General features: G+C 38.7%; 1 protein-coding gene and 1 long non-coding RNA gene across 5 annotated transcripts in view; one reads left to right on the forward strand and one right to left on the reverse strand.

Moving 5' to 3' along the window:
- The window catches only part of LOC144303136 (uncharacterized), a 58,910-nt gene that overhangs the window by 14,874 nt on the left and 25,315 nt on the right, over nt 1-18,721 (reverse strand). The gene's annotated exons all lie outside the window — the stretch shown is intronic.
- Nucleotides 1-18,721, forward strand: part of TRIM69 (tripartite motif containing 69) — a 44,202-nt gene that overhangs the window by 6,324 nt on the left and 19,157 nt on the right. For all 4 annotated transcript variants that reach the window (XM_077880923.1, XM_077880925.1, XM_077880922.1 and 1 more), the window contains exons 2-3: nt 15,060-15,536; nt 16,376-16,471. In XM_077880923.1, the coding sequence (XP_077737049.1) occupies nt 15,060-15,536; nt 16,376-16,471 (573 nt within the window). The remainder of the gene's footprint in view (nt 1-15,059; nt 15,537-16,375; nt 16,472-18,721) is intronic.

Here is an 18,721-nt window from a genome sequence, read left to right on the forward strand (position 1 = left end):
CCCATGAATGTAGCCCTGACCTTTAGCATAGACTGTGCAAATGACAGTAACTTTGATTAACACATCTAGTAGGTACTGGGGATGAACCTTGGTTTTAAAAAATCCAGGTGTTCAGAGAACACATAGCCTTTTCTGTAGCACTGCTTAATACTGACTTTAAGTACTCATTTGTAGGGGCTGGAGAGAAATTCACCTTGTAATCTTTGAGGAGAGGCATCCACACTGTTTACTGCTGAAAGTACATTACCGAATCTGGTCAAGATGGTATATGAAGGACATACTGAAATATCTCTATAAATTGCTCCCCTAGACACATAGAAATATTGGATAAAGTGTCAAAAACAACTTAAGCTTTAGTTTTCAAATGGTAGAATAAAAATAGTAGTTTTATTTCTTATTTTCTCAGAAACTTACCCTTCTTTAACTCAAAACTACAAGGAGAATGAAAATCAGACAAACTCTATTTTCAATATAACTAGAGACATCTGTAACCCTGGATTACAACCCTATGAAGAAGGACTGCCCAATACAGTGAAAGTCAAATAGGAATGAGATCATGGATGCTTAGGGATGTAGATTTTATGCAAAGCAAGAATGATATAGCTCTCCAGACAAAGTGCCCCAAGACATGTAAGCACTTGTACAGAACAATGAAAACAGGCAAGGAGGCTAAAGCAGGAGCTTTCATAGACCTGTTTGTCACCAAGATTTGAGACATAGGGAAAGTGAAGTTGAACAAGGACAAATAAGCCATATTTGTGGAAAGCAGTCGGTTGGTCTAGAATAGTGGAGGAAACAGACTGCATTGTAAGCAACTCTGCAATGCTAACCATGAGGAAAAGTAAGGGCTATAAGAGCTCATAGATACAATGTTTCATTAAGAAAATAGTCTCAAATATGGCTTGTCTCTACCCTTTTGCCAATTTCTTATAAATAGCTTATTCAGGAAGAACTCACTTCATTCAAAGATGTTTAAGGAAAAAAAAAAAAGATGTTTAAGGAAACAAAAAATAAACAGTATCTATAAAAAAGAGTGGGAGAAAGGCAGCCTGGGTGGCTCAGTGGTTTAGCTCCGCCTTCAGCCCAGGACATGATCCTGGAGACCTGGGATCAAGTCCCAGGTCAGGCTCCCTGCATGGAACCTGCTTCTCCCTCTGCCTGCTTCTCCTTCTGCCTGTGTCTCTGCCTTTCTATCTGTTTCTTGAATAAATAAAGAAAATCTTAAAAAAAGAAAATGGGAGAGCAAAGCACAGACAGCTACCAGATGTAGTTAGAAAATAAGAAAAGGAGGTGATCCCTGGGTGGCTCAGTGGTTTGGCACCTGCCTTCAGCCCAGGGTGTGATCCTGGAGACCCGGGATCAAGTCCCGCGTCGGGCTCCCTGCATGGAGCCTGCTTCTCCCTCTGCCTGTGTCACTGCCTCTCTCTCTCTCTCCCCCACTCCCGTGTCTCTATGAATAATAAATAAATAAATATTTAAAAAAGAAAATAAGAAAAGGAGATTAAGAAGAATGAAGGCTGAGTAAGAAACTCCTATGTTTGTCTGATAGGAGTTTCAGAAAAAAAGAGACTGGAGAGAATGGTGGAGAGGTAATATTCAAAGAGAATATGGCTATATTTGATCCAAGCAGGCAAGATTCAGGTTTGGGGAAATTGGGTGTCAGGGATAGTGAACACAGGTGGTACACAAAACTAGGCAGTCAAGGTCTAGGGACACAAGCCAAAGACATGAAAATCTAGGTATGGGAAGGAGCAACGGAAATAGTCATCAATGAGAATGGAATTTGATGATGAGTTAAAAAATGTTCAGCTTTAGAAATAAAGCAGTTCTGGGTACTCAAATTTTCAAGGGGATGTATAGCATGAGAGAACTGGTGGACGCCTAGGTGGCTCAGTGATTGGGCATCTGCCTTTGGCTCGGGGCATGATCCTGCGCCGGGGATTGAGTCCCACATCAGGCTCCCTGTGAGGAACCTGTATCTCCCTCTGCCTATATCTCTGCCTGTCTCTCTGTGTCTCTCATGAATAAATAAAATCTAAAAACAAAACAAAACAAAAAAAGAATTCTTTGGATTCCCTTGATTCTATCACTTGAGTATTAGAACAAGTTTTGAGTTCTAGTTTTCCCTTTCAAGGGCATGAGATGTAATCCATGGACCAATCCTCAGGGATTCTGCCTCAGAATATATCTCCTATTCATATTTAAGTTTTTCATCCTTTGGAAAACATAATCTACAAGTTGAGAAATAGTATATGTCCATTTAACATTTCTTTTTCCCCCATAATAATCTTCCTCACTTTTTGTCTGCCTAAGATATGATCTGTCAAGTCCCATATTAGAGATCCTAGATGTTTCTCGTGGCCATACCTCCTACTCAAGTGTCAGGGACCTGTCAATTATGCTCCCCTAAAAATTCTTGTATCTGTCACACAAATTACCTCCTACTTTGAGGAGGTCTCATCTCAGTTCCCATTTTATGCTCCTGGATCACAGCCTTTCAGCTTTAGCATTTATTTAAGAAAGCGTAAAATACTCAGAGCTGCCTATGGTATATACTGGGAGCAACGGGTACTTGCATTTGAAACTTTGAGGTGGGCAAGGTCATTTTAGGAACTGTGGTAGAAAACTTTGTAGAAAGCAGAGCCTAGAATCCTGAAATCTGAGCAGCCAATAGTTATAACCAGGTCTTCCACATGGTTAAGACAGACAAGCCCCTGAGACTCCAGAAATTCAATTCTGGTAAGGGTGTGGCCTGTGAGATGGAACTATAGCCCCTCCTTGCTGATTCTAGAGCACAGACAGGCCCAACCCATAGCTAGTGCTCAGATGATATAGGATAAAGGTAAGTGGAATGGGACAGAAAGGTAATACCACTCCTAGACTTGGGCAATGAGTGGTGGGGGAGAGGTTCTTTCCTGGGCCTGTGCTTTGAGGCTCCTAGACTGAGCCTCCTCTAGTTATGTTCTTCTTTACAAGACAAGGAGTCCATGAGACTAAAGAGCCTATTACTCTCTCTTACTTTGAATCACATGCCATGTATCCAGGACTCTAAAATTCTCTGCCCAAAAGATTCTTAGCCCACTGCTAGGGCCTCTATAGCTCCCAGCTGTGTGCCCAAAAGGTAGCTGTGTTAGATTGTGTGTGTGTGTGTGTGTGTGTGTGAAGCTTGGTTGTTTGGACTCGGTTTTCCACACACATGATTATGAGGTGTATGGGACAGGGTAAGCAGTCTCGGAGGTGAAAACAAGAATGGGTGAGGTGCTTCTAGTTGTACTTTATCCTGACTCACAAATATTAGTGGAGACCCAGATGTGAGCAGTTTATGGGCACAGCCTCTCTTTATTTCACTCATTTTAATGCCCCAGCAAATATGGACATTAGAACAGAGCTGGCATTATTGAATGCTTACTTCATCAGACTCTTAGATATTGATTGTAGCCACTTCTGGTGGCTACATATCAAATAGTAGCTATAATACAGCATTCAAAGCAGGATATGTTCAGTATAAAAATTTTGGCTCTGGAGTCAGATATAGCTTCAATTTTTTGAATTGTAAAATTTACATAAAATTAACCATTTTATTTTATTAAGATTTTTACTTATTTATTTGAGACAGATACAGAGGGAGAGGAAGAGAGAGAATATGAGCAGGGGGAGAGACAGAGGGAGAGGGAGAAGCAAGTTCCCTGCTGAGCCAGGAGCCTGATGTGGGGCTTGTCGATACAGGGCTTGGACCCAGGACTCTGGGATCATGACCTGAGCTGAAGGCAGATGCTTAACTATCTGAGCCACCCAGGCACTCCTCAAATTAACCAATTTAAAGTGTATAATTCAATGAGTGATATTTAGCACATTCACAATATTGTGTAACTATTGCCTCTATTTAATTCCAAAATATTTTTATGATCCCCAACAGAAACCTCATACTGGTTGATCAGTCACTCCCCATTTGTCCCTTCCTCCCAGCCTTTGGCAACAACTAATTTGCTTTTTGTCTCTATGTATTTACCTTTTCCGGATATTCATACAAACGAAATAATATAATAGGTGACCTTTGTGCCTGGCTTCTTTACTTAGCATACTGTTTTTGAGGTTTGTCCATGTTGTGGTATGTATCAGTAATTCATTCCTTTCTGTAATGGAATAATCTTTCATTTCATGGATATGCCACAATTTGTTTATCCATTCATTTGATGAACATTTGGGTCGTTTCCGCCTGAGACTAATGTGAATAGTGCTGCTATTAATATTTGTGAACAAGTTTTTGTTTGAATACCTGTTTTTAATTCTTTTGGGTAGGGGCACCTGGGTGGCTCAGTGGTTGAGCGTCTGTCTTTGGCTCAGGTCCTGATCCTGGGGTCCTGGGATCAAGTTTCTCATTGGGCTCCCCGCAGGGAGTCTGCTTCTCCCTCTGCCTATGTCTCTGCCCCTCCCTGTCTCTCTCATGAATAAATAAATAAAATCTTTAAAATAATTCTTTTGGGTATATGCCTACTTGTGGAATAGTTGGCCATATGTTAATTCTGTTTAACCTTTTGAGGAATTGCCAACCTCTTTTCTACAGAGGCTGTACCATCTTATACTCTCAATAGGAATGAATGAGGGTTCCAATTTCTCCACATCTCCACCAAATACTTGTTATTTTCTATTTAAAAAATTGTAACAATCCTAGTTGGTGTTTACCAACCATTATGGTTTTTATGTGCATTTCCTTAATGATGCTGAGCATCTTTCATGTGCTTGTTGGCCATCTATCTTCTTTGGAGAAATGTCTATTCAAGTTTTTTGTTCAATTTTAAATTGTTTCTCTTTTTGCTCTTGAGTTTGTCAGAGTTCTTTATATATCCTGGATACCAGATCTTTATCAGGTATAGGTTTTACAATTTTTTTCCCTCAGTCTTTGAGTTGTCTTTTCATTGTTTTGTGAAGAAAACTAAAATTAGCTTATTTTCTTGTGATATCTTTATCTGGCTTCAGTATCAGGATAATGCTGGCCTCACAGAATGAGTTAGGAAGTGTTCCCTCCTATATTACTTTCTGAAAGAGTCGGAGGACTGATGATAATTCTTTTAATGTTTTGTAGAATTCACCAGTAAAGTCATCTGGTCCTAGGCTTTTCTTTATTAGTAGGTTCTTTTTTTTTTTTTTTTTTAAAGATTTATTTATTTATTTATTTATTTATTTATTTATTTATGATAGACATAGAGAGAGAAAGAGAGGCAGAGACACAGGAGGAGAGAGAAGCAGGCTCCATGCCGGGAGCCTGATGTGGGACTCGATCCTGGGACTCCAGGATCATGCCCTGGGCCAAAGGCAGGCGCCAAACTGCTGAGCCACCCAGGGATCCCTATTAGTAGGTTCTTGATTATTAATTTAATCTTTTGTTGTAGGTCTATTTAGTTTTACTATTTTTTTCTTGAGTCAGTTTTGGTAGTTTATATGTTTTTAGGAATTTTTCCATTTCATCTAGGTTATCCAATTTGTTGGTATACAAGTGTTTATAGTATTCTCTTATAATTCTTTTTTAGTTCTAAGGTTCTATAGTAATGCCCCCACTTACATTTCTGATTTTAGTTATTTCAGTCTTCTTTCTCCTTTCTAAAATCATTAATCCTCCTCCCCCTCCTTCTCCCTTCCTTCCTCCTCTTCCTTCTTCTTCTTTTTAGTTTTTTAAGGTAGAAAATTAAGTCATTGATTTGTGGTCTTTTTTTTTTAATGTACGTGTTTATCACTATAAATTTAGCTGTGAGTACTGCATTTTACCACATGTCATAAGTTTTTGTCTTAATATTTGCCATACTATTGCCGTCTATATTTTGGTAAATATTTGTATGAAATATACTTTCCTATCCTTTATACTTTTAGCCTATTTGTATCCTTGCACATAAAGTGAGTTTCCTGTAGACAGCATATAGTTCAATCATGTTTCTTTTGTCCATTCTCCCAAGTTCTGTCTCTTAATCAGAGTTTAAGACATTTGCATATAAAGTCAATACCGATATGGAAAGACTCATTTTACCATTTTGCTATTCAATTTCCACACATGATATCTTTTTGTTTATAAACTCCTCTATTACTGCATTCAAATTGATTTTTTCCTAGTGCACCATTTTGGTTCCCTTTTCTTTTTTTTTTTTTTTTAAGGTTTTATTTATTTATTCATGAGTGACAGAGAGAGAGAGAGGCAGAGACATAGGCAGAGGGAGAAGCAGGCTCCGTGCAGGGAGCCTGATGTGGGACTCCATCCCGGGACTCCATCCCAGGACTTCGGGATCATGCCCTGAGCCGAAGGCAGTCACTCAACCACTGAGCCATCCAGGTGTCCCTCATTTCTTTTTCTATACATTATTTAGTATTCTCCCTTAAAGGTTACCCAGGGGGTTACATTTAATATCTGAACTTTCTAACAATCAAGGGTGATTTGATACCAACTTAGTTTGAATAGTATAGAGAAACTCTATTCCTTGACAGGTCCATTTCCCCCTTCCTGCTATTTGTTGTTGCTGCTTGTTGGGGGGTGTTTTCTGCTTAGTAACTTTTCTGAACTATTTTTTTATGTATGTTGTCTTGTGTGGCCACTGAAACCTGTGTTCCATTAGATTAGTGATCAGCTCGTGGTTTGACAGAGTTTTCTTAAATGCCTGGAGCCAAGAAGAGACTTTTTAAAAAGTAAAAGAAAAAGTATTCTTCTAGTCTTTTCTAATTGGTTCTGTGTTGCGGCACTTCTTGAACCCTGAGCCAGGCCATTTACAACTCTGTCTTGGTCTTTACTTCCTCTTCATTTGAAGCCTGAAGGACAGTAAGAGGTTAAAACTTAGAGTCTTCTCAGACCTTTCTTAAAGCAGGTATCCAGACCTGGGTATGTACAGGCGCTTCTCAATTCCCTACCATACATGGGAGCTTTTATTTTATTATTATTTAAAGATTTTATTTATTTATATAAGAGAGAGAGCGTGCAAGCATACAAATGAGGGGAGGGGGCAGAGGGACAGAGACAGGCACTCTCTGTAGAGAGCCTGATACAAGACTTAATCCCAGGACCCCGAGATCATGACCTGAGCTGAAGGCAGATGTTTAACCAACTGTGCTACCCGGGTACCCCCACATGGGAGCTTTTAAAAGCCCTTATTCCCCATGTATCTTACTTTCCAACTTCTTCCTTCCTAGGCTTTTTGGTTTATTTCTTATACTGACTATCCTCTCTTCCCATAGACTGCTGTGTCCAATCCTTTTGCCTTTAAATATCTTCATTAAAGGCAATTCAGGAAGCTGCCTCAGCCCTGGGAACTCTGTGGTAGGCAAAATAAAGGCAAGCCCTTGTTCTCGTCCTCAAGATAGCTAGCAGGCAGAACAGAACACACAACCACAGTTCTTTGAGAATAAGGTCCATACTCCCTCTCAGCACTAGCAACCTGCATCAAGAATTCAGCTACCATTCTCATGGCTGTCAACAATTTGGAGAGTGAAGAATGGTAGGTGAATGATTTAAAATGATTTAAAATGGTAGTAAGTACATGCTTACTGCCATATGGCAGTTTCTTCCTTAAGTTTTCCTCTAGTTACAAGTTTTTGACTAGATCCCAAAGTTCTTTTTTTTTTTTTTTAAGATTTATTTATTTATTTATGAGAGACACAGAGAGGCAGAGACACAGGCAGAGGGAGCAGGCTCGGATCAGGCCCTGAGCCAAAGGCAGATGCCCAACCACTGAGCCACCCAGGTGTCCCTAAATCCCAAAGTTCTGTAAAAGTTGATTCTGACAGGTTTTGCAAGTTTAATATATTTTTGTGGAGATCTCCCTGGAGTTCCCTATTCTGCCTTTTTTAGTGATGTCAGTCCTAGATTCAATTTTTTAAATCTTCTATATTTAGTACTTAAAATTAAAATTTTGTATGCAATGGTTACCATTTCAATCAATAAGAAGGGCTGGGATCCTTTTTTCAATTTAATCCTTTTCCTGACTACTGCTGTTTCATTGATTAATGTTCTTAAAGTCCCATCTGGAGCTTCTGTTGGCTTCCAAAACCCAAATCCCCAAAATGTTCAGAACTACAGAGAAAGAATTTTTCTCCTGAGTACTCTTCTCAAAATGAGGAGTGGGAAATACGAGGTAATTATACCACCTGCTTGGTTCACTGAATACGGAGTTGGAAGCCTGCGTCTATCTAGAATAAATAGGAGTAGATTTGCTAGCTTGAGACATCTGCTTGTCAGTAAGAAGACTGGATTGTGGAAATCAGTCAGAATCTGGGTCCTAACAGGCCCACTGGAAAGGAATCTTGCCTAACCTTTTCTCTTCTTTTCCTGTTTGTTTTTTACAACTTCCTCTTAAGTAGCCTTATACATAGACAAAGGTGGTCATGTAATTGATATGATTAGAATAGAGTCAGGAAAGCAACACTTATGGGGATCCCTGGGTGGCTCAGCAGTTTAGCACCTGCCTTTGGCCCAGAGCATAATCCTGGAGACCTGGGATTGAGTCCTGCGTCGGGCTCCCTGCATGGAGCCTGCTTCTCCCTCTGCCTTTGTCTCTGCCTCTCTTTCTCTCTCTGTGTGTCTATCATGGATAAATACATAAAATCTTTAAAAAAAAAAAAAAAAAAAGGAAAGCAACACTTAAAAGAAATTTCATATACTCAAGCCTGAAATTCTGTGATTTAAAATGTATTACTTTGGGATTAGAGGGGAAGATCATAGAGTAGGAAGATCTTGAGCTCACCTCTTTCCATGGACACACCAAGTCTGCAAGCACATATACAGCAACTATCGGAGAATGACCTGGAGACTGGCAGAACAGTTCTTCCACAGCCAAAGACATAAGGAAAAAGCCACACTGAGAAAGGCAGAAGGGGCAGTGATGCAGTCTGGTTGGAAACCAAACCTTGGTGCAGTGACCCACAAGGAAGAAGGATATCACAGATACCAAGGTCTTCCTTGAGAAGTGAGAGGGTCAAGCCTCACATCACGCACTCTCTGCCTGGGGATCTGCCCTGAGGAGATGAGTCTCTATAACATCTTGCTTTGAAAATCAGTGGAGCCTAACTCTGGGAGAGCTGAAGGGCTTTAGGAAACCAAAACTCAGGGTGCGCCTGGGTGGTTCAGTTGGTTAAGCATTTGCCTTCAGCTCAGGTCATGATCCCAGGGTCCTCAGATCTAGCCCCACATCAGGTTTCTTGCACAGTGGGGAGTCTGCTTCTCCCTCTCTCTCTTTGCCTGCTGCTCCTCTTGTTTGTACTCTTGCTCTTAATCTCTCTGTCAAATAAATAAATAAATAAAATCTGAAAGAAAGAAAGAAAGAAAGAAAGAAAGAAAGAAAGAAAGAAGCCAAAACTCTACTCTTAAAGGGCCCGCACATAATCTCTCTTGCTCCCAGGCCCAGCACATATGAAAAGCATCTGGAATATATGTGAAGGATACTTACTAAGTTTAGGGGTGTGCTCACAGGGCAAGGATCTGTAGGAATTTACTCCAGGAAGTGCACTAGGCACCATTTTTCTTGCCCTCCTTCAGCCAAATTGACCTGATGTTGGCAGGTGCCAGTTCTAACACTCTCCATCTACATTGCTAGCACTGACCACCCTGCTCCAGCATTCCCCTGCAGGCCCACCATACCCAATCTGCCTCATTAAATGTTCCGCCAAAGTGGCTGCCCCTCAACCACCACACCAAACAGGTAGCCTCAGCCAGGATGAGTTCTGTCCTAGGAGGCAAGGGGGCCAGTCCCACCCACTGACACACCTGTAATGGTCATAGCCAAACCCTGCAGCTATAGCGGGGGCCAGCCTCACTCACCAGCATGCTCACAACAGTTGCAGCCCAGGCACAATGGGAGGGCACATGTGGCTCACACAGGAGACACTCCTGGAGTTCCTGGTTCTGGTGACCAGGAGGGATTGCACTTCTGAGCCCCACAGGATGCCTGCCAGATAAGATCACTACCTTCAGGAACAGGAAATGTAGCTGACCATAGAGAATCAGACAAAATAAGAAGACAATGAAATATGTTCCAATGAAAGAACAAGAAAAAAAAAAACTCAGAAAGAGAACTAAACAAAACGGAGATAAGCGATCTACTTAAGAGTTCAAAGTAATGGTCATAAAGATGTTCAATGAACTTGGAAGAAAAGTGAATGAACTCAGTAAGAACTTGAACAAAGATACAAAAATTATAAAAAGAACCAATCAGAGCTAAAGAATACAATAACTGAAATATAAAATACACGAGAGAGAAGCAATAGCAAATCAGAGGATACAAAATGAATCAGTGATCAGAAAGAACAGTGTGGGTTGTATCTATCATATCTTTTTAAAAATTTTTTATTACATTTTATTTATATTTACTCTTATACATATTCACAAAGGGACACATACAAGAATATTATTAAAAGCATTGTGTTTAGTAGTCAAAAAAATTGAAATGAAGGATTTCTGGGTGGCTCAGCATTGAGCGTCTGCCTTTGGCTCAGGGCGTGATCTCAGGGTCCTGGATCGAGTCCCACATCAGGCTCCCTGCATGGAGCCTACTTCTCCCTCTGTCTGTGTCTCTGCCTCTGTCTGTGTGTCTCTCATGAATAAATAAATTTTTAAAATCTTTAAAAAAAACTGAAATGAATGTCTATTAACAGGAGACTGGATGCATAAACTGTGGTATATTCACATAATGAAATCTATATATAATTGAAGAGGAACAGCTGCAAGGGTTCTCCATGGATTAATCTTATGATTAACATAATGTTTTTATGTTTTATACATAATGATTTTAACATAATGTATTTTTAAATATTTACATTAAAATTTTTTTTTAAATTTATTTATTCATGGGAGACACAGAGAGAGAGGCAGAGACACAGAGAGAAGCAGGCTTTCCACAGGGAACCCAATATGAGACTGGAGCCCAATGTGGGACTCGATCCCAGATTCCGGGATCATGCCCCAAGCGGAAGGCAGATGCTCAACTGCTGAGCCACCCAGTGTCCTACATTTTTTAATTTAAATTCAATTTGCCAACATATAGTATAACACCCAGTGCTTATCCCATCAAGTGCCCTCCTCAGTGCCTGTCATCCAGTTACCACATCCCCCCACCTACCTCCCCTTCCACAACCCTTTGTTTGTTTCCCAGAGTCAGAAGTCTCTCATGGTTTGTCTCCCTTTCTAATTTTTCCCACTCAGTTCTCCTCCTTTCTCTTATAATCCCTTTCACTATTTCTTATTCCACGTATGAGTGAAACCATATGATGATTGTCCTTTTCTGACTGACTTATTTCACTCAGCATAATATCTTGCAGTTCCATCCACATTGAAGCAAATGGTGGGTATTCGTCTCTTCTGATGGCTGAGTAATATTCCATTGTATATATATATATATATATATATATATATATATATACACCACATCTTTTCCATTCATCTGTCAAAGGACATCATGGCTCCTTCCACAGTTTAGCTATTGTGGAAATTCTTGCCATGGACTTTAACATAATGTTAAATGAAAGAAACAAGTCACAGAAAGATACACATACAGTATAATTCCATTTATATGGAATATATTATATATAATATATAATAAATTCAATTTATTCCATTTATGTAACGTTCAAAACAGAAGAAAAAATAAACACTATATTAGCTAAGGAATGCAATCATAGATGATGAAATAATAGAGAAAAGTATAGTAATGTTTAACTCAAAAAGCAGAATATTGGCTATTTATGAGGAAAAAAGGAAACACATGCAATTGGAAAAGAATACACAGGGGTCATTGAAGGTATTGGCAGTCAGTGTTTTACTTTTTAACCCAGGTGGTAATTACAAAGTGTTGCTTTGTTATTATTATTTTAAAAATATATAAATGCTTTATATATTCTTATGTATCTATATCTTACAATAAAAAGATAGTAAGAGAATAGTTTTATACCAATACATTTATAAACTTAGGCAAAGTAAATTCCCAGAAAAATATAAATTATCATAACCATGTCAGGAAAATACAGAAAATCTAAATGATCCCATAACTTTCAAGAAGTAAATCAGTACTTCCAGATAATACAAAATAAAAAAATAAAGCATCTGTCCCAGGAGCTATGCTGGAAATTTGGCCAAATACTCAAGGAACAGATAATTCTATTATTTTTATACAAACTCAGAGAAGAGAAAAAGGCACACTCCCCAATTAATTTTATGTAGTTAGTATAACTTAGATAAGAAAACCAGACAAGAATGGTTTAAGAAAATTAAAAGCAATCTCAGTCATGAACATAAAGGTTGAATCCTAAATAAAATATTATCAAACCAAATCTAGTAATACATAAATAATATATCATGATCATGATGGGTTAGTTCCAGGAAAGAAAGGTTGGTTTAGCATTAAATAACCTTGGGATCCCTGGGTGGCTCAGAGGTTTAGCGCCTGCCTTCCGCCCAGGGCGTGATCCTGGGGTCCTCCCGTGTCAAGCTCCCTGCATGGAGCCTGCTTCTCCCTCTGCCTGGGTCTCTGCCTCTCTCTCTCTCTCTCTCTCTCTCTCTCTGTCTCACGAATAAATAAACGAAATCTTAAAAAAAAAAACCCACCTAGAAAAACCCTTGCATATACGTAACAGGAAGCATGTGAAAGAATGTTCATGGTAGCATTGGTTGTATGGCAAAACACCAAAACAATCCAGTTGACTATCAACAGTAAAATGAGTAAATTTTCATCAATATAATATTATATGGCACTTGACGGGATGAGCACTGGGTGATGTGCTATATGTTGGCAAATTGAAGTCCAATTAAAAAAATTTAAAAAAGAATATTATATGGAAGTGAAAATGAATAACTTTCAGTTATATGTATCAACACATATGAATCTCAAAAGTTATGTTGAACAAGGAAAGCAAGGCACAAATACATAAAATACAATTTTGTTTATATAGCATCAAAACAGGCCACAAAAGGAATGATTAACACAAAATTCAGGATAGTAATAATCTCATGAATGGGGGGGACATATAGGTGGTAGAGAGTATATAGAAGACTTCTGGGGTAGCTGGCAAGGTTCTCTCTCCTTTCATGACTATTCATGTATTAATAGATCAATATCCTATGCATTTTTTTCATGCTGCTTTCTGTATTTATGTTCCATTTAAACATAAAGTTTTAAAAGATTAAGACATTTTGTTTATTAAAAGATATCATTAAGAAAGTGAAAAGCCAAACCACAGAGTGGAAACAGATATTTGTAATATATATATTTGATAAAGAACTCATATCTAAAATATGTGAAGAACTCTTGTGAATAGACACTACTTAAGTACTTCATCAAAAGGGGAAATGAAAATGGACAATTAACATATGAAAAATGGGCCCAATATCCATAGTCATCAGGCAAATACAGATTAAAGGCACAGTGCAGTACAGGTGCATACCCACCAGAATGGCTAAAGTAAATATACTTATTCTAAGTATTCAAAAGGGTATGGGAAAACAGTGGTGGCAATGTAAATTGATATAGCCACTTAGTAAACAGTGTGATAGTATCTACTGAACTGAATATATGCCAAACCTATGACCTACTCCCACTTCTAGGTATATACCCAAGAGAAATACACACACACACACACACACACACACGTATGTATGTATGGAAGTAAAAATTAATGAGTTTCAGTTATGTATATCAACACAGATGAATTCCAAAACTTATGTTGAACAAAAAAAACAAAACAAATATCTCTCTCTCTCTCTCTCTCTCTCTCTATATATATATATATATATACACACACATGAACTGGAATGTTCTCAGCAACACTATAATAGCCTCAAACTAGTAACTACCCAAAAGTCTTTCAACAGTAGAATGGAGAAAAAAACTATGGTATATTCACACAATGTAATATTATATACAGGAATGAGGATAAATGCACTACAATTGCATAGAATAATATATAAAAATCTCACAAATGTAAGACTGATAAAAGAAGTCAGCAACAAAAAATACATAGTACATGGTTACATTTATATAAAACTCAAAAACAGGCAAAATCAGTATATAGTGCTGGAAGTCAAGACAGTGGCCAACTTTGATGAGGGATAGTGACTTGAAGCATGCATACGGGGGACTTCCGGAATGCTGGCAGTTCTCTGTTTCCTGATCAGGGGATGATTACACAGATGTGTTCATTTTGTGTAAAGTCATTGAGTTATATGCATGAATCTGTATTTTTCTGTATATGTGTTATTTCTGTAATGTGTTCTTAAAAAGGGGGAGAGAAAAGCCTGGATGATATTATGATTGGTGATATTATGCCACTGAGGAATCTGATTGCCACTGATTCCAATTCTTTGTACATGATATCTAGAAAACAAAACAAAATAAAAAGGTAATAACTAGTAGAAATTGAAAGTAAACTTTTAACTGATACATGAGGAAAGTGGGTGGAGGTATGGATGTACAACAAAAAACATTCTTGAGTACTCTTTCTTCTGCCTTAGTTCTCTATTAAAGTTTATTTTTTTAAAGATTTATTTTTATTTATTTATGATAGACATAGAGAGAGAGAGAGTCAGAGACACAGGCTCCATGCCAGGAGCCCGATGTGGGACTCGATCCCGGGACTCCAGGATCGTGCCCTGGGCCAAAGGCAGGCACGAAACCACTGAGCCACCCAGGGATCCCCTCTATTAAAGTTTAAATAGTGTTGAGAGTAGAGATAATGTTAGAAAACAATGAATTTGGGACACCTGGGTGGCTCAGCGGTTGAGCATCTGCCTTTGGCTCAGGGCATGATCCTGGAGTCCCGGGATTGAGTCCTGTATCAGACTCCTTGCATGGAGCCTGCTTCTCCTGTCTCTGCCTCTCTCTGTGTCTCTCACGAATAAGTAAATAAAATCTGAAAGAGAGAGAGAGAGAGAGAGACAGACAGACAACAATGAATTTATCAGGTAACTTTCAAAAAGGAGACTGGTGCTTTTATTCTGGCTGCACCTATTCTCAGCTCCTTTAATAATGGAGCCCACTATCTTGGAGTGGGGAAATGGGCCGCAAGAAAGAGAAACTCATTTTAGTTGTTCTTTTCCAAAGGTATCTTCCAGACCTTCCTCCAACATCGACCCAGGCAACTATGGTGAAGTACATGATCTGATCACCCAAATACCCTCTAAAGTGCAGATACAAGACATTACTAAGGAGCTACACTGCCCACTGTGTAATGACTGGTTCCGTGATCCATTGATGCTAAGCTGTGGCCACAACTTCTGCCAGGCCTGTATCCAAAACTTTTGGAAGCAGCAAGCAAAGGAAACATTCTGTCCTGAGTGTAAGATGCTATGTCAATATAGTAACTGTACATTCAATCTTGTACTGGAGAAGCTGGTAGAGAAGATTAAGAAGCTACCCTTACTCAAGGGCCATCCACAGTGCCCAGAGCATGGAGAGAACCTGAAACTATTCAGTAAGCCAGATGGGAAACTGATCTGCTTTCAATGCAAAGATGCTCGGCTGTCTGTGGAGCAGTCTAAAGATTTCCTGCAGATCTCTGATGCTGTCTGTTTCTTCATGGTAGGTGAGGCTTGAGCCTTGAATAATGCCTTAGGAAAGCTGAGAGAAATCTTTTGTAGGGTTTCTTCTCTCTTTCAACCCCACCCCTTTATTCAGATGATTATTAGTAAGCTCAGAAAATACAATGTATCCTGCAAAGTTCTTTCTCTCGAGTTGCTGATTATAGGAAAGGAGTAGTGGAATAGCTCCGGCTACTCCCTCAATCAATCAAATATTTACCTACACCCTGCCACGACAAGACTCTGCTAGACACTCTGTAGAATATGGATGTACAAGATATTACTCTTGTTAACAAAAGTCTTGAAATTTAGTCAAACTTAAAATGAATAAAACAACAGAATCAAGATAGTGTACTATTGAGAGTTAAATGTTGTCACATTTGTAATTTGTAAATATTTAGAATTTCAGAGAAGATTAGAGAATACTGAAATAAGGGATGTATGGTGAATGAAAGCTTGAGATGGGAAATCATTTGCATTTGAATGGGCAGAGGGGAGAAATGAATATTCTAAGTGATAACATAAATAAAAGTATAGATAGTGAGAACAGAACAACTACAGCAGAAAATGCAGAGTCAGCTTCTTCAAACCTCTGTAGTAAGTTAATAGCATAAAACTAAGTTTTTCTGCTGTTTGTTATTTTCTTTACAATTCTTGGAAGAGACAGGAATTCAGGGGTTAAGGAAAGGTTTGCAGCAAGAGCTTTTTGTTTTGTTTTGTTTTGTTTTGTTTTCTCTGATACCCTGGGGCTTTAGGAGAGATGTCCCTATGGCCCTTCATCTCCCAAGTTAGTGTGGTTAATTCTATATGGTAGACCATAATTCTATACGGTATTCCCAGGAGGAGCTCACCATCCATCAGGGTCAACTGGAGGCAACCCTGAAGGAACTTCAGTCCCTGAAGAATATGCAGAAAGATGCTATTGCTGCTTACAAGGTGAGAAACAGGGCAGAGGGGTTATGAGATAGAACTGGAATACCTTCCTTGTAACTTCAGCTACATGGGTAGAAAGGTGCTTGTACATATATTATCAATACACTAAATGACACCTGGGCTATAGAATTAGAAAGCGGACACTGTAAGGTGGAAAGAAACATAGCAGTGAAATAAGTTCTCAATGGATGATCAACAGAGAGAGCAGACTGACCTTTTCTGTTACATGCTGATCCTTCTGATGGCTCAATCACTAGGTGATTGTTTTGAGGTTGTGATCTGTCTGATATTTCCCTTTACATATGGCAAAATAAGGGATTTATCAGAAAAATCCGCTAAAGATTATTATGCCGAAAGAAATACCTTTCTTTTCTTTGAGTTTATAACCAGGCTACCTCTGATTTAAGGTTTCTCAGATTGCTGGTTTTCACCATCCAATTTGATCTTTTCTAGCTCCTCCAAACTAAATAAACCATTGCCTATACTGTCAACTTCACAGGAGCTCTAGGAGAACATTCCTAGTTAGAAACTTGGCAAAGCAGTCCCTAGGTTTTGGGGCTAAATTGGTAGCTCTGTTTTTTCATAATTACTCTATGGGAGAGTCTTCTCTGGCTTTTGGCATCTGGAATAAGAAATATGTACAATGAAGGAAAGAAGGATAGATGGAAATAATGTCTCCAGAGAATGTTGTTTCTGTTTTAAGAGTTCCTAGTTTAGCTACTACAGTCAACATTCATTCATTCAAAAAATATTTATTGAGTAAGGCATTACACTAGATACTATATTACACTAGAGTGGGAGATAGATTAATGGGATTAAGTAATCCCATTAATAGCAATAAAATGATAACTGTGATAATTACTATAAATGAAAATAAAGGGTACTATAATAAATATATGTGAAGAATTAATCTAGGCTAGGGGAGGGGTATTCTCTGAAAAAAATCACCCATTAAAAATTAAGAATTAAAGGACAAGTAACTTAGCCAAGTGAACTGACTGAAGGGAATATGAAGAGAGTGGCCTAGAGAATAATGTTCTGTGAAGAGCAAAGAGCATATGGAGAAGTCCTGAGATAGGAAGTTGGTTGCTATGTTAAACAGAGACAAGGCCAATAAAATTGGATCATGGGAGGCAAGATGAGCTTGAAGAGGTAGATATGGGCCCAGTTACAGAGTCCCTTGTAGATAACATTAGGAATTTTGAACTTCTTCCTATGGTAAGAAGCCATTAAAGAGGTTTAAATAGGACATGATTTCATCTCATTTTGAAAATATGAGTCTAGTGGCTATGAGAAGAGAGACAATGATAAGGATAATGGTTAGAAGGCTATTGCAGTGATCCCAGAGAGTGATGATGGTAGCTTAGACAAGAGAGGCACAGAGAAAGAGAGAAATAAACAGCTTCAGCATAAGCTTTGGAGATTTAAAAAAAAATGACCTGGATGTCGTGACTGATTAGATGTGAGAAGGGTGAGTAGAGACGTCATAGACAGTTGGATACAGGAATCTAGAGCTCAGAAGTTGATCTAGACTGGGAATAAGAAGTCAGCAAAGAGACTGATTTAAATCTGTGTGAGGAGAGGATATTACCTAGAAAGAGAATATTGAATGAGAAGGGGAAAGAGCCTAGGACAGAATATCAAATAACTCCAATATTTAGAGCTTGGTTAAAAAAGAACCAACCAATATGTGAAATAGTGATGAAATAGGTAAAAGGAAAATTGGAAAAGTGTGAGCTAGAGGATAGAGTGAATTTTAAGAGTGCCATTATAATGATGGACCACAAAATCCAAGCTGGATAGGAGGGGACATGGAGACAGAAGAAGATGATAAACAGAAATGGAGGGGGTCAATGAATAAGAGGTTTCAATGAGACCAATAATTGTTACAGTAGAGGTACCTAAGTGAGCACAAGAAGTTAATTTTGGAGATAGTGAAATTGCTAGGAATGATAAAATCCTGTGTGATTGAGAGAATGAGTAGATAAAGGTGGAGATCACTAGAAATCAGGAGGATAAAGTTCTGAGAAGCTCAAATGTCAGATGGTTCATCCCTCAGGACATTGTGGTTACCTTAGGAAAGGATAGAACAGTTATTAATTTCAGTGCTTCAGACGTTGCCTGTCTCCTGCTTCTTCTATAGTGTCCTGGCAGCAGAAGTGACATCCCCCTAGCTCTGTCTTCTAGGTAAGAATAGTTCCTTCAGCCTCCTGATGGCCCCAGTCTAACAGCATCACTTGGCAGACATTAGTT

Source organism: Canis aureus, chromosome 32 (assembly GCF_053574225.1).
Source record: "Canis aureus isolate CA01 chromosome 32, VMU_Caureus_v.1.0, whole genome shotgun sequence".
NCBI classification, from domain to species: Eukaryota; Metazoa; Chordata; class Mammalia; order Carnivora; family Canidae; genus Canis; species Canis aureus.